Source organism: Triturus cristatus, chromosome 10, assembly GCF_964204655.1.
Source record: "Triturus cristatus chromosome 10, aTriCri1.1, whole genome shotgun sequence".
NCBI classification, from domain to species: Eukaryota; Metazoa; Chordata; class Amphibia; order Caudata; family Salamandridae; genus Triturus; species Triturus cristatus.
Genome location: NC_140593.1, coordinates 515,530,044 through 515,545,057, shown reverse-complemented (window position 1 = coordinate 515,545,057; position 15,014 = coordinate 515,530,044). Strand labels below are relative to the sequence as shown.

Sequence of the window (15,014 nt, the reverse complement as noted above, 5' to 3'; positions counted from 1 at the left end):
AAAGCATCCAATATCGAAATTTCCCTTCTTGTTGTAAAGATGGGGATGCTTTGGTCCCATATGGTTGGGTCTAAACTGGAATGGCATGGGGAGCAAAAAACAATGGATTTGTACTGGTGTGAATGTATGACCTTGTTCTGCATTCTGTCCATCATTTGTTCTTTTTGCACATGTCACCCGAAGTGGGACGGGTATACCCAGATGTGGGCGTCATGCTCTCCATGCCACTGGAGTCAAGCTAGCCTGGCTGATGAGGGGGGGCAGAAAGAATGCTCGGATCATATTGGAGTTTGAGGCTAGGACCGATGTGTGGGCAGGCCACCCCCACACCTTGTAGCAATAAAAAAATTGCTTCTTGACTAGATGTACCAACCTTTGAATGTTATCCTAGGTCTGGCAATCCTTGAAAAACCTCACATGGTCAGGTTCAGTCGGGATGGAGCTATACTGTTCGGCCTGTTTCTTCCATCAAACTATACTCTGTTGGCTTTAATGGCTAAAGCTATAGCTGTTGCCCTCATTATAGCTTTAATGACTTCCCTGAGTGTCATTTGAAAGGTATTGCAGCTTTAATTGTCTGTAAAGTAATTTTGAATGCTCCGTGAGCTGAGTAAATTAAGAGGTCCCAGCAGATATTGTTGCTGATGGGGCCCAGAATTGATTTAGGCACGATCTATGATTCATTCAGAATGATTGGTGTTACAGGAGGTGGGTTTCCTGTTACGTAAAAAGAAAGCTATCAGGATTCTGTTGCCTGAGGGAGCTCAAGACCCTTCTGTGCTTGTTAGTAGAGGTTTGACCGCTCACATTAAGAAGCGGCTGTGAACTACATTGATAACATTTTAATGCCTCCTTCGCCAGCTGCCATCAGCAGACCTTCAGAGGAGTTAGTCCAAGATACAACAAATACCCCTTGGAACAAAATGAACATGAACTTGTTTAAAGCTCAGGCCAACCAGGCCTTCTTCCACTGACAATCAAGCCATTGACCCTTGCAATCACACACCGCTCTGTGATTGCCTCACAGGTGTGAGATTGAACTTTATTTTATTGAGTTCCAAGCTTTAGATTGAACATGCTCTCATTAATAAGTCTAGATGTTATGACTCCCTGGGGACTTCTCTGATCCCTCTCCATGTACCCACCATGGTGCCTGAGTCCCAATAAAGTTGTGACCCAAAGCCCTTCCCAGTCCCTGGTGTCCGGAATGCACCAACACTTTGCTTCAAGTGATCTTTTAATGTGCTCTTACTTTGCAACGAGTTTCACATCCTCCTTAGAAATTATGAATGTGTGAGCCTTTTTGATACAGCTGAAGTGTCCATGTTATTTCCTTCTGGAGGACTTGTCCCCCCAGGTGCTGCTGATGAATGTGTAACTCATGTGTCCAGTCCTGTAAACATATACATTTCACCTACCCTTGTCAGCTTTCTATCGCTATGTTTAATAGCTTCTTTCCTTCTTTGGTGGAAGTGACCTCTTTGTCTTTCCACTTAAGTTACAGACCCGCAGAAAATGTTAGTTGGTACTGTATCTGGTGCTTATTGATGCCTGCCTTTCTGGTCTGAAGTTCCAATACCTCTGGAATTAAGTTGCTTTGAAAAATCAGTACTTCAGTGTCACCATATGAGATCATATTCAATAAGCGCATCTGCTCCTTAATAGGCAAAGTGGACAACTTGACTTTCGGATCTGTCAGATGCTCTTGATTACTGCTTTCATTCTGCCTTCCTTGTGAGCCCACTCAGTGCCCATCTAAAAGTCAGGAACCTCTTTCAATAAACCTCTAAAGTGGTTTATGACCTATTCAAACATACCTTCTCCTTCCTTCAGATTATATATGCACATATTTTCCACCTGAATACTCCTCTGCATTTGTCTCTCTTTTGCCTATCTCCATTTGCAGCGTGATGCTATGAAAATAAACAACGTCACCCCTATATTTTGCAATATTCTCAGTCATGTTTGTTCAAGCTCCATTTTTAACTCAGTCAAGAGCCTTCAAGTCTTCTTTTGGTAGTGCACCAATCTGCTTTACTGCCAAGTTGTTGTCTGGATTTGAGGCTGCTCCCCACTTGAAGGCTAAGTGAGCACAGCAACTCTGTTAAGTAGTGTTGTTTAGTTTCACGATAGACTGGAGTAATATGTGCTGGTAGCGCTTGGGAGTGCCCTATGCCCTGTGTCTTATCACTCAGAACTTTTTTGTTAAGTTAGCAGGAATCAGTCGAAGAGCCAGGTCTTGAGGTCCCTCCTGAACGTGTGCAGAGTCGGGGAGCGTCTGATGTTCACCGGGAGCTTGTTCAAGGTCTTGGCTGCGATGTACCTCTGCCAGGGCGAGGTCTGCGGAGCGGAGGTTTCTCTTGGGTGCGTGGAAGGAGACTCTCTTGTTGAGGTATTTGGGTCCGATGCTGTTGAGGGCTTTGTAGGCGTGGGTGAGGAGTTTGAAGGTGACTCTGTTCTCGACGGGGAGCCAGTGGAGGTCGCGTAGGTGTTGGGTCATGTGCTCGCGCCATGGAGTTCCGAGGACGAGCCTGGCTGTGGCGTTCTGGATGGTTTGGAGTCTGTGTAGAAGAGCTCTGTTGATTCCGGCGTAGAGGGCATTGCCGTAGTCAAGTCTGCTGGTTATGAGTGCGTGGATGACAGTCCTTCTGCAGTCGGGGGTGATCCATTTGAAGGCCTTACGGAGTATGCAAAGGCAGTTGAAACTGGTGGAGGCGACGGCGTTGATCTGGCGGTTCATGGAGAGGGAGGAGTCGAGGAGGATGCCGAGGTTCCGGGCGTGGTCAGTGGGGGAGGGTGGGCGGACGGCCACCAGATTTTGTCCTAGGCAGCGGGGCAGGGTCCGAGGATGAGGACCTTGGTCTTTTCTGAGTTGAGCTTCAGGCAGCTGTCCTTCATCCCAGCTGCAATGTTCTTCATTCCTTCCTGGAAGCAGAGTCTGGTGTCTTCGGGATTCTTCATGAGTGAGAGGATGAGCTGTGTGTCTGTGTAGGATACGATGCTGAGCCCATGCTGTCTGACGATGGCGGCAAGGGGGGCCATGTAGATGTTGAAGAGCGTAGGGCTGAGAGATGATCCCTGGGGTACTCCGCAGTTGATATCGGTGGGTACGGAGCGGAAGGGAGGGAGTCTGATCCTCTGGGTTCGGCCAGAGAGGAAGGATTGGATCCAGTGGAGGGCGGATCCTTGTATCCCTGCGTTGTGAAGTCTGGCTGTGAGTGTGCGATGTGAAACGGTGTCGAAAGCCGCCGAGAGGTCTAGCAGGATGAGGGCTGCCATGTGTCCTTGGTCCAGTAGCTTCCGGATGTCGTCAGTGGCAGCGAGGAGGGCGGTCCCGGTGCTGTGGTTGCTGCGGAATCCAGACTGGGAGGCATCTAGGATGGAGTTGTCTTTGACGAAGGCGGTCAGCTGGGCTTTTACAAGTCTCTCGGAGACTTTGGCCGCAAAGGGGAGGAGAGAGATGGGCCGGTAGTTTTTCAGGCCCGTTGGTTCGGCCGTTGATTTCTTGAGGAGGGGTTTCACCTCCGCCCGTTTCCAATTGTCTGGGCAGATGCCGGATGTGAGGGAGTCATGTATGGCGAGACAAAGTTTGGGTGCGATGGCGTCGGTCCTGTGGAATATGTGCGGTGGACAGGGGTCCTAAGGTACTCCTGAGTGAGTCTTCTTCATGGTTGTGGTGATGAGTTCGATGGTGGCAGGATCCCAAGACGTGATTGTCGGCTTTGCGGTGATGGGTGGGGAGGGGGGGTGTCTGGGGGTGGTTCGCTGAAGTTGTCATAGAGGTCCTTGATCTTCCAATGGAAGTAGGACCTGTCGCAGAGTTCCTGGGAAGGTGTGATGTCCGTGGTTTCGCAGGCGGGTCTTGCGAACTGCTGTATGACGTTGAACAGTTCTCTGGCGTCGGTCGCGTTGGTCTGGACTTTCTTTCATGAAGGTCCATTTGGTGTCTCTTATGCGTTGGTGGTATTCCTTCAGGATGTTCTTGTGATTGTTCTGTGCTTCCGCGGTCTTCTGGTTTCGCCAGGTTTTCTCTAGGCGCCTGCAGGTGCGTCTGGCTTCTTGGAGATCAGTGGTGAACTAGGCGGCATTCGGAGGGCGTTGTTTGGCGGGTGCAGAGCGGTGCGAGCTTGTCCGCGCAGCAAGAGATCCAACTGTGAAATTCCCTGGCTGCGATGTTGGTGTCAGTTATGGCTGCAGGAGGGTTTTGACAGAGGGTGGCGTTGAGGAGTTCTTCTGTGATCTTGCTTCAGTTCCGTCGTGGCCGGCATGGGGCGGGCTTGTGTGCGGTGGTGGTGTTGAAGGTGAAATGGACGGAGTGGTGGTCTGTCCAGGGGGACTGGTTAGTGTGGCTGAAGTGGATGTTTGCTCCTCCTGCGAAGATGGGTTCGAGGGTGTGACCTGCTCTGTGGGTGGGTGTGTTGACAAGCTGCTTCAGTCCTAGGTTGGCGAGAGTTCTGGAGTCGGGGTCGTTGCTGTTGTCGAGGTGGAAGTTGATGTCCTCAAGTAGAATATAGTCCGTGGAGGTGATGGTGTGGGGGGGGTGGCTAACTCGGCAATGGTCGTTGCGTGCTGGGTACGAGGTCCTGGTGGTCTGTAGATGAGGGTGCTGCATAGCGTGGTCCTAGGGCTGGGCTGGATCTGGAAAGGGAGGTGTTATGCGTTGGACTGGTGGTCGCTCGAGCTGGAGGTGGAGAGTCGGAGGGCGTTCTTGTGTGCAATGGCGAGTCCCCCCTCCTGGGTGGTGCAAGCGGTCCTTTCTCTGGATCTTGTAGCCGTCGGGGATGGCGGTGGCGATGTCTGGGTCGGAGGTGGCATTGGTCCAGGTCTCAGTGAAGAAGGCGACGTCGAGCGAGAGGGTGTCGATCAGGTCCAAGATTTATGTGGCATGTCGGTGCAGGGAGTGCACGTTGAGGAGGATGCAAGTCAGGCTCTCGGTGGTGCATCGGGCATGCTGTCTGCGGTCTCTGGAGCTTTGTCGATGGTGAAGGATTTGCGGCAGGTTTTGCAAGAGAACTGCCCGTGGGTGGTGTTAGGCGAGGATCTAGCGCAGTTAGCCTGTCTTCCGGGGTTGAATGCGTGGAGGGTGGTCGGGTCGTATCGGTGGGGTCTAGGAGACCCAGAGTTCCTGGCGCTGGCCACGGTCTGATCGTAGACGGGTGCAGATGGGCTTGGCTTAGGCGCACCTTCTGCGAGCCCGCTGAGCGCGTCGGCTGCGCTGTCGCCAAAAGTAGGGAGGAGTGGTGGGCGCAGCGGAAGGGAGGCGGGAGCGGGGCTGGATCGGGGGGCGGGGCAGCAGCGGCAGGAAAAGGTATGAGTAGGTGGCGCGGGGGGAAGAACTCCAGTCAACAGTAGTGCAAAAAGAACAGGCAATCAATCCCGAAACAAGAATAACACAATAAAACAAATTAGGGAGAATCACAGAAACGCAAGTAGAATCTGCGGCGCAGGGAACGGGCAGCTGGCTCGAACCCTGCCGCGAGGGAGCTTAGTGCCGCTGACGACTGATCAGGCAGAGCTGCTGGGGAGAGAGCAGGCCTTGGACCAAGAGGTCAAGGAATCACGCGCGCTCCCCCGCAACGGTCGCCATAAGTAGGGGAGGGGGGTGGGAGCAGCGGGAGGGAGGCCAGAGCAGGGCTGGATCGGGGGCAGGGCAGCAGTGGTGGGAAAAGATATGAGTAGGTGACGCGGGGGGAAGAACCTCAGTCAACAGTAGTGCAAAAAGAACAAGCAGTCAATCACGAAACAAGAATAACACAATAAAACAAATTAGGGAGAATCACAGAAACGCCAGTAGAACCTGCGGCGCAGGGAACGGACAGCTGGCTCGAACCCTGCCGGGAGGGAGCTCAGTGCCGCAGACGGCTGATCAGGCGGAGCTGCTGGAGAGAGCGCTGGCCTTGGACCAAGAGGTCAAGGAATCACCTTCAATGCAGATTCAGAGCTTTGCCCTCAGCTTTGTCTGTCATCCTACTTTAATGTTTACTTTGACATTCTGCTAGGAAAGGAATGTCTCTCTCTCAAACCAATAGGATTCAAGCCATGCTGCACCAGCTTAAAGCAGATGCGAGTCACTGGACCCGGATGATGTGTGTTCTTGGTGCCAGTACTCCAGCCACAACTCGTGTCATGTAAGAAGTGTGGCCTATTGCACCTAAATACAATCGAGGAGCGGGAAGCCAGGTTTTGCCACTAAATTATAAAGAGATTCAGTTTGACGGAATGGTTATGTTCACGTTCCAAGCTGCAGAGCTGCTTGTGGTCACAGGAATGATGTAGCTCGAAGTTATTTGATATGTCAAAAATGCCCCATGTGCACAAGAAAGCCAAGCAGGATTCGCCCCCTTTCTCACTACTTAGTCAGACAAGAAGCTGTTAAGTCAGTCGCCTCCAGTGTCATCAGATTCGATCGAGTTCAACAGTTGCTACCATCATGCCCCAAGATCCTTGGTCATCATCAGCCACACAGCAGGTTGTGGCCTTTAAATGACCACCCTGTATATTTTAACTCTCTTGACTCCCTCTGGAGTGCCTTTGGGATCCAGAGAGCTGCAGAGACCTTCAGTCTGGCTTCTACCATTGCATCCTCCACTACACAGATTTCCCTTTTCATACCTGTTAATGGCTCTGTACTGAAGCTGCTTCAGGTCATCACACCGGTTCCAGGTTCCAAGTTGGTCCCCTTCTTGCCAATGCTGCAGCCGGCATCACCAGCGCCTGTATTGGATCCAATTCTGACACTGATCCTGAACTGACTTAAATCTGTGCCGGGCCTACGTCATGCTATGAAGTTACTACAGCGCGGCCAGTAGTGATTGAATATAGCTCTCAACCTCTACGCCACCAGTGCTACCAGAGACTGGAGCCCCTGTTTGGATCTGGTTCAAATGTGCTCCTGACACTAGAACATTTCAGTGTGATGCTGATGACAAGGAGGTGAACAATTTACTCCACCCTCAATACAGAGATAAAGATATCGACTTAGACATACATAATGCCAGTGGGTTAGACACTGCTCCAAAAACTGAGCTGGACTCACCCCCAGTGCCTATTTTGCAGTGTTGGCCAATAAGCCGCTGATGTTTTAGATTTACCTCTATCTGCTGTTAAAATTAAAGGTAATTTTGTGACTGAGATCCTTCAACCAGGGCCAGATCCACGATCACCCGTTGTCATTTTATAAGACTCTCCTAGACACCCTCATGGCTACTTGCTCAAAACCATGTCCATCTCCTTCTGTTCTCTCAATGAGAATATGAGAAAGACCGGACCATAATGACCCTATATTTCTGGCACAGTATCCCGTGCCTAAAGGTCTTGTGCTGCAGGTGTTGAATCGCCTCACATAGTGAATTCAAATTAGTTTTAACCCCCCCAGATAGAGAATTTAAGTATATTAACACTTTTAGTAGAAAGATGTTCTCTTCAGGTAGCCTGGCCCTATGACAACTGTGTGACTTGTGGGCAGATACTCCCATGCATTATGGGAAATGGCCAGTGAGAGATTGCTAGCTGTACCAGAGGATCTCAGGGCAACATTCGGCCAGACAATTCAGGATGGGTAAAATGCAGTAAAATATGTACAGCAGGCCAGCCTTGAACGAATGTATAATTGCTTCCGACAAAACGGTCTTCCTCATCCCAATCCCTTATACATGCCACGTGTGAGAACTGCTGGAGCTGTAATTACAGCCTCCCTACTCCACTTTCTTCCTAGACAAACTGGTGCTAAAGACTGCCTTCCTTCAAAAGGTGGTGTCACCATTTAATGTTAGTCCTTCGCTTTACAGCCTTTTTCACTCTCCTACATCCATCGAAAGAGGAGAGACTTCATCTTCTTGACTCCTGTAGAATCTTTAGTTTTTATATTTATTTCATGTGAGAACACCCCATGGATGACCAGCTCTTCGTGGGCATCACTGGTACCAAGATGGGTAAAGAGATGCAAAAAAAGAACACTGCTTAAAAATTCTGATGGATACTTCTGCCTGCAGATGCCTCACCTTCTGAATATCCCAGGTGCCAGTCTGAATCCGAAACTCTTCAATAGCTCTCCAACACTGTTAGGGGTGCTGGCTCCACTTCAGCAATGTATGATGCATCCCTGTGATGTCAGTGGAGCCCTAAAGCACCCTAGATGGCGTTTTGATCGCCAGTCCCTCTTTTTACATGCCATGACGCAGTCCAGAGCTATTTCAATCACCTCAGGGGTTGTCAACAATTTCTACTAATTCTTTCTACTTTAGATGCAGTTTTTCCTCAAAATGTCTCCGAACAAGCCGTACTGTTTCAACCCATGTAGAGACTGTGATGGCCAGATGTTCATCACAGACCCCCAAACATCTGCCTTTGGCTCTTGGGGGCGATTTTGATGCAGTGGCCTGTGAGTCGTGTTGGACGATGCACTCCAAGGCAATGAAAAAAGGAAGCTAAGATAGGGTGACACAAATCAATACAAAGGTCACCTGAGTTGCCACCCTATGCTTCCCTGGCGACAATGTTCATCAAAAAACAAGTCGCCAAGATTCCTTGCTTCACCTCATCCACAGTTGTATCCGGAACCGACAGACAACCCCATGCTATCATTGACATGGCTCCAGTACCAAAGACACTACCACCTGCAGTGCGGACTCCAAGGCACCACCATGGTCAGCTCTACCCTGAGTTTCCCACGCCTCAGACGGATTAATTGATGTTCCCGAATGCAATGTTAAACATCTTTAGCAGATCCATGGTCCTCTCTGGAGCACTGGCTGGCCCCATGGGTCTGATGCCTTTTTCGTATTGAGGTTTATAGACCCACTCTGCACCCTTCGCACCAATTCTGCCTTTGCCTCCAGTCACATCGGCCACTACTCTGACTCCCAGCAATCGGGATCGCTGCCGCTCCTGATTCCACCTCCTTTTGACCATGCTATTTTCAGTGCGGGTATCCCTTCACTTCCCTAGTGCCACAGTTGACACCTCTGGCATCACAGATGACACTGCAGATTATGCCACCGGCTCTGCTGACACCCCTACTAACACACCTATTGGCTCTTGTAGCTGGCTCGCCTTTGCAGATGTTTCAACCTGCTTCACCGTAGTTTCTCTCTTTGATGGTCATGCACCTCGCTCTAGAGGAGGCACTCAAAGGTTAATGGAAGAAAGTAGGTTATTCTTCGAGGACTCAGATTCTGAAGAATACCCCGGTCCTGATGATGGGGACGGCCATTTCAAACTAGCAGACTTAACGCCTCCCTGGAGTTTTAACTTTCATCCCCTGCTGGGCTTCCTCCTCCAGAGGTTACCTCCTATCACTCTGTTATCAGAAGGTCAGCTGAGATGTTAGAGTTCCTTCTACTGGTGTCCATTCAGTAGGTGACTTATAGACTTCCGTTTCAAGCCTGGATAGGCTTTTTTGACTTCCAAGATGCATAGTTTCACATTTCAATCTGAAAATGCCCCAAGCAATTTCTGTGTTTTACTGTGGGAGATGAGAACATCCAGTCTTTTTGACTCCTTGTGCCTTTCCTTTTTAGGAAACAATCTGTCCTACCTGACACACAGCTTCTGTTATTTTTATGGCTCAATATTCATTTATCTTATTACAATCGGTCAAGTGGTCGTTTTCTCTGAAAGTGGACCTGACTGGACCGCCTATTCTGCAGTTCATCATGGTCCCTGATTCTTTCTTAATGGAATAGGGAGTCCATATAGGGTGAAGAACATTGAAGGCAGGAGAGTCTTCTCTATAAAAGAAACAAAAACATTTTGGAACGGGCTTTCTTGCCCTGAAATTGTGAGTTCAGATCATGGCAGTCACCATTGTAATACATCATGTGGGAGGGAGTGTCTATACAAGAGACCTTTGTACTGAGGATCTCGCTGTTAGGCATTGGTCTATTGGCAAAGGTATTGATCTGTCCGCAGTTCATGTACAAGGCATACTCTCTTCAGCTGGTGACTAACAGAAGATAACACATAGGTGGTGGATGACCATTTCCTTGCCAGTGGTTATGTAGCATGAGATCTTAGTTGTATGTTCATCGAAATTAGTCAGTATAAAATCATACTGCCCACACGTTACATTTTAAGGAGGCGTTTATTGGCTATACTTTGGTCAGAAAATATCTGAAGAAACCAAACTGCCCTAGTTAATGGAATAATGTTTTAATCCTGGCCAAATCTTAAGGACACCTCTCTCAGCCTACACTCAAAACTAAGGTTTGACAAGTGCTTCTTGTTCTTAAGTATTTACTGTGAGGGTTGATAAATTCAAAACCATTTAACTGTTATCTGCATACTGATGGGGCCTTTGATAAAATATCTGGACTATGTTTCGCTGCCTTACCACATATCCATTAAGCAGTATTTGAGAAGATCAGGTCCTGCTGGCGTAGAAGTGGATCCCGATTAACACATGTATGACAGTGATTTGCCAGTGGATCCTTTCCTGCATGAACTGTGACCTCTATAAAGAACTACCTACCATGCCTCCTACATAGGCATTAGCTGTATTCAATAGTGCATGATCCATCATAACAAATGCAGATAGCAGCTAATTTTTCATGGATTGCAGGAGATCCTACACCATAACACTAGGACAGCTTACAGACTTGTAGATGGACAAGGATGATGATGCTGCTATGTGACACAAATTGACACCATCAAAACCCACCTACTATTTCCTTAAGACGTAATCGGTACTGGCTTTTTTGTCTAAATTGGCTTGCTTGTGATGCAGCAGCATTGTAAACCTTCCTTGCACATCACGCCGATTTCCATTTAGAAAAGTACGTACACAAATACCAAGGCTGTTCTTCTGACTGAAAAGAAAGGAATGCGTTTTTCATACTAGCTACAAGATTGCATTAATAGATCTATTGAACAGACTATGAAGTATTGCAAGGGACGACACAGCAAACAAATTCTAACCATATTTAAATTAATCTACCAGTCCTCTTTTCTCATTGCTTGAGAGGTTAAGCTGTGCCATGTTGGGAAATTCCCACTTAAAAAGGTATACATTTGTTTTTCCTCTTAGGCTTTTGATCGATGATCCACTTCTTATGAAGTTGGTCAGACTGCAATACAATTGAGGTAGCCATCAGCCATGGTATAGTGCACTTTGGGATCCTGCAGATAAGCGGTTGGCATTCACCATCACACAGAAATCCTCTCTCCGCTTCCCAGTATTACATCAGCCCTTCATTACCTCCCCATCCCTCCTTCCTCCAACAACAGGGCTACCTTTGTAGGAGTATTCCGCAGTTTAGTTGCAGGAGGTCAAACCTATGTTATCTAATGGTGCCATCGACCGAGTACCAATCTTTGAGAGGAGGATCCTACTCAAATTACCTCCTCATTCAGAAGAAGGGCAAACCTTTGCCTGCTGAACTCCTTTCTGAGGAAGGAAACATTCAGAATGCTTACTCTGGCTCAGATCCTATCATTGTTGGCCCAGGAGAACGGATGGCGCTGATGCATTTGCTATGCGCGCATTTCCATGTACCCACTGTGCAGTCCCACAAGCATTACCTGCAGTTCAGGGATGGCCATGGGTAAGTTCAATTCACTGTGTTCCTATTAGGCATTGCATCAGCCACTCAGGTGTTCACAAACCTGATGAAGGTGATCACTGCCCATGTCAAGAGTATGCATATTTCTGTACTTGGGGTTCCCAAGGCAGGTTTACAACATTCAGTCATGGACCACCATTGGATGACTGATGAACTCCTGATATCATTGCGTATCACCATCAATAGGCTAAAATCCTATGTGAGCACCATGCAGAGACCTCCATTCATTGGTGCAATTCTGGGCACTGGCCTTCTGGGCCTCTCCTGGCCTAAGGCATCATCATCACTCCAAATTCCAGTTGCACATGGGAGCCCTGCAGTGGAACCTCACATCGCAGTGAGCCCAGCAACAGGATGCTTTTCTTACTGCCTTCAGATTTGTAAGGAGACAACGCTGGATCTGCAATGGTGGCTGACTGGTTCCAACCAGACCTGTAGCAGGCCACTTTCTCTCCTCCATCCAGAGTTCCCAGTAGTGAGATTTGTCACTGTTCAGCTTGGCGGGGGGTTCCTTTAAGGACGAGCTAACAAGGCATCGCCTGGCGGATCAGGAGTGGTATTTGTGTCCCTTGGTGGCTCACGGAATCTTCAAACAGGGGGGTAGGCACTTGCTAGATGTGTAAGCCCCTATCAAGAGCTCGCTGTGTCAACAAGTCTGCATACTGGAGTTACTTCCAAGGCGCTCGTTAGGAGACTAATTCCTTCTGTAATGGAAGAACAGAATCATATATACCTCTCCTGCCTAGAGTCCTGAAGAAAATCAAGACAGTCAATGCTAAAATCATTCTTGTGACCCCAGACTGGGCTGGAAGAGTGTGGTGCCCTGAGCTCATGAGTCCGAGTGTTTGTTTTCCGATCCGGCTTCCATTTCTGTAGGATCTCCTTTCTCAGCAACAGGACAGGGTCCTGTATATGATTCTCCACGAACTACACCTCAATATGTGGAGATTGAGCAATGACAGCTAAATGATTTTGACTTTTTGAGAGAGGTGTTTGATGTCATCCTACCTGGCGGACGCCCTTTCACAAAGTTGATATACACTGGTCACTGGGACTAATATGTTGCCTGGTGTGGAGCCCCAAGCACTGATTCCTTCCAAGCGAACATTTCTGATGTTTTTTGTTTGTTCTTTCTTTAGCCCAGCTATGTGAAAGATTATTTTTAGTCTATATTTGCCTTTCTATGTTTACCTGACCAACCTCCTATAAGTCATAGGCTGTAATGTGTTTTAAAAAAAAAAAGGTTTGACTACCCTTTCCCCTGCAAGCCATGTTATGCCCCAATGGGATCTGTACTTGGTCTTGACATATCGGTGTTTCTCATGCATATGCCCTTTGACCTGTTCCTTTAGGCTTTTCACTCTTAAAACCATCTTCCCATTTTGATTGTCACACAAGTCATTTGAAGGCACTTTTGACGCAATCACTCTACACCACCTTTTTGGTTGTGACTTTCCCTCATGTTGGCTAGGTGATCACTCTACCAGCGTTTTTGCATCAACAGAGGAAAGACTACATTGCTTTGACCCCAAGAGGGGTCGCTGAGTTTTTACATTGATGGTGCAGAGGACCATCATCTGCTCTTTTGGGGGGTTTTTGGTGCAAAAAAAAGCCATGGTGGTGCGCCAGAGGACCCCGTCAAGGTGGATAGGTCTCTGTATCAAAATCTGCTTGGCACTGGCTGAAATGCAGCCCTCTGAAGTTCTACGGGCTCCTTCCACCAGGGGCTTGTCTGTTACAAAGTCTTGGGTAAGAATGGTAACTGTTCCATACCTCTACCAGGCTGCAACATGGGTGTCAGTACATATGTTCACAAAATACAGCAGCCTTGATAGTTCGGTCTGCCTAGAAAGTCACTTTGCTCTCTCAGTTCTCCAAGGCATTTTACCTGAGTCCACTTCTCAGACCTTCAACCTTTGCGAGATAGTGCAATGGTACCTATTCTAGCAGTCAGTAATCTCCAGGTAGAAGTATCTATCAGAGGAACAAGTTGGTAGTGCTTTTTCTGGTGGATACTCTGTCTAACCACAGGTTCCTCACTACCCTCCAAGCCTCCTGTTCTATGGAGTGGTCACTTTACCATCAAAAAGGTCATAGCTTAGTAATCGGCACACTGTCTGTTCTTCACTCCTCATCTGAGGGCACGTAAGAAAGATACAAGAAACTGACATCAGCACACAGGAGTGGCACTTACATCAGCTTCACTCCATCACCTCTAGGGCAATACAGAGTCACTGTAGAGAGAGACACTGCGCCACCTCCCGGCATGCAGAAGCATTGCAAAAAAATTTGCTGGATCCAGCCTGGCACCTGAGGTGTATTTTAATGGTGGGGAATATGCTGTAGATAAAGTATCCTCCGGAAAAAGCGTTACCAGAGGTAAGTGAATTATTCTTTCTTGCTACTTCAATAAACATATGCAACTTTTTACGTGGCTATCTAAAAACGCTGGACATCTGCACTCCTTTCAGAAAACATTTAAAAATCCATCTTTTTCCACTTTCACTTGAATTAACATAAGTTTTGATGTCAAAGTCAATTATTGGGAATCTCCGTCTTTATTGCAGCTCTACAGTTGTCCTCTACTGCTTAGTTCTCTGTCTATTCTACTACCAACTCTATGTAGTTGTGTTTTCGAAAACTATTAAACAAATGAAGGAAAAAGATTAAATGATCATACAAAGACATGAATTCATTTTTTTGAACGAACACCTAAGTATGTTTTTTCACGTCCTCCAATTCTCTCTCCTGCTTTTGACCTACCTGGTACATTTGTTTATTTGCAGAGTTTATAGGAAGCTAATGATTTTATGATGCTTGGAAATGGTGGGTTTAATAACAGAATGCTCAATTTATGTTGGATGTCGCTAAAGCAGAGTCTGGTTTTCAGACCAGTTATGGCCATAATTGCCAAGGAATTTGTTTATCCGTATGGAGGGAATAAAAAAAAACTCTGCCTGAATGTAAATCTGTTAGTAGAAGACATAACATTGTCGGTAATTTTATCATTCACAATTTTAAACTGAAAGGTGATGGTATGTCTTACTCCCGCCAGACATCCAAAGCTACAGGCCAAGTGTTACATAATATAGTAAGTTTTATTTTAACCTTATTGCAGGAGAGCTCTGTTAATTTTTCTTCTTGTTCTTGGTTTTAATGCCATCTTATGGAATGGTTGTCATCAGAAAAAAGACAGCATATAAAGTTAATAGATGATTTGAAAGGTTAAATAAAGCATTTTCTCTTTTCAGAGTTTTCAGATGCTTCCTGAACAACGAAAGGCCATTGCAAAATTTACAAAACCACAACATGCTTCATTATTTCAACAGAAGTTCCACAGGTAAAGAAATGAGATCCTTTGGGGGGCTTTTATGGCGTCTCCTAAATTACATTCTCTAGCACGGCAGTGTTTTCCTAACCTCCTGACTCGTTAAGTAGTATTGATTTAATAATTAA

The 15,014-nt window shown here is 47.3% G+C and overlaps 1 protein-coding gene across 7 annotated transcripts in view; it reads left to right on the top strand.

Annotated features, from left to right (window-relative positions):
* RBM33 (RNA binding motif protein 33) overlaps nt 1-15,014 on the top strand; it is a 594,498-nt gene that overhangs the window by 538,650 nt on the left and 40,834 nt on the right. For all 7 annotated transcript variants that reach the window (XR_014970135.1, XR_014970134.1, XR_014970136.1 and 4 more), the window contains one exon: nt 14,810-14,898. Coding sequence is in view for 4 of the 7 variants with exons in the window: in XM_085631975.1 (XP_085488101.1) it covers nt 14,810-14,898 (89 nt within the window). In the remaining 3 variants the exon portion in view is untranslated. The remainder of the gene's footprint in view (nt 1-14,809; nt 14,899-15,014) is intronic.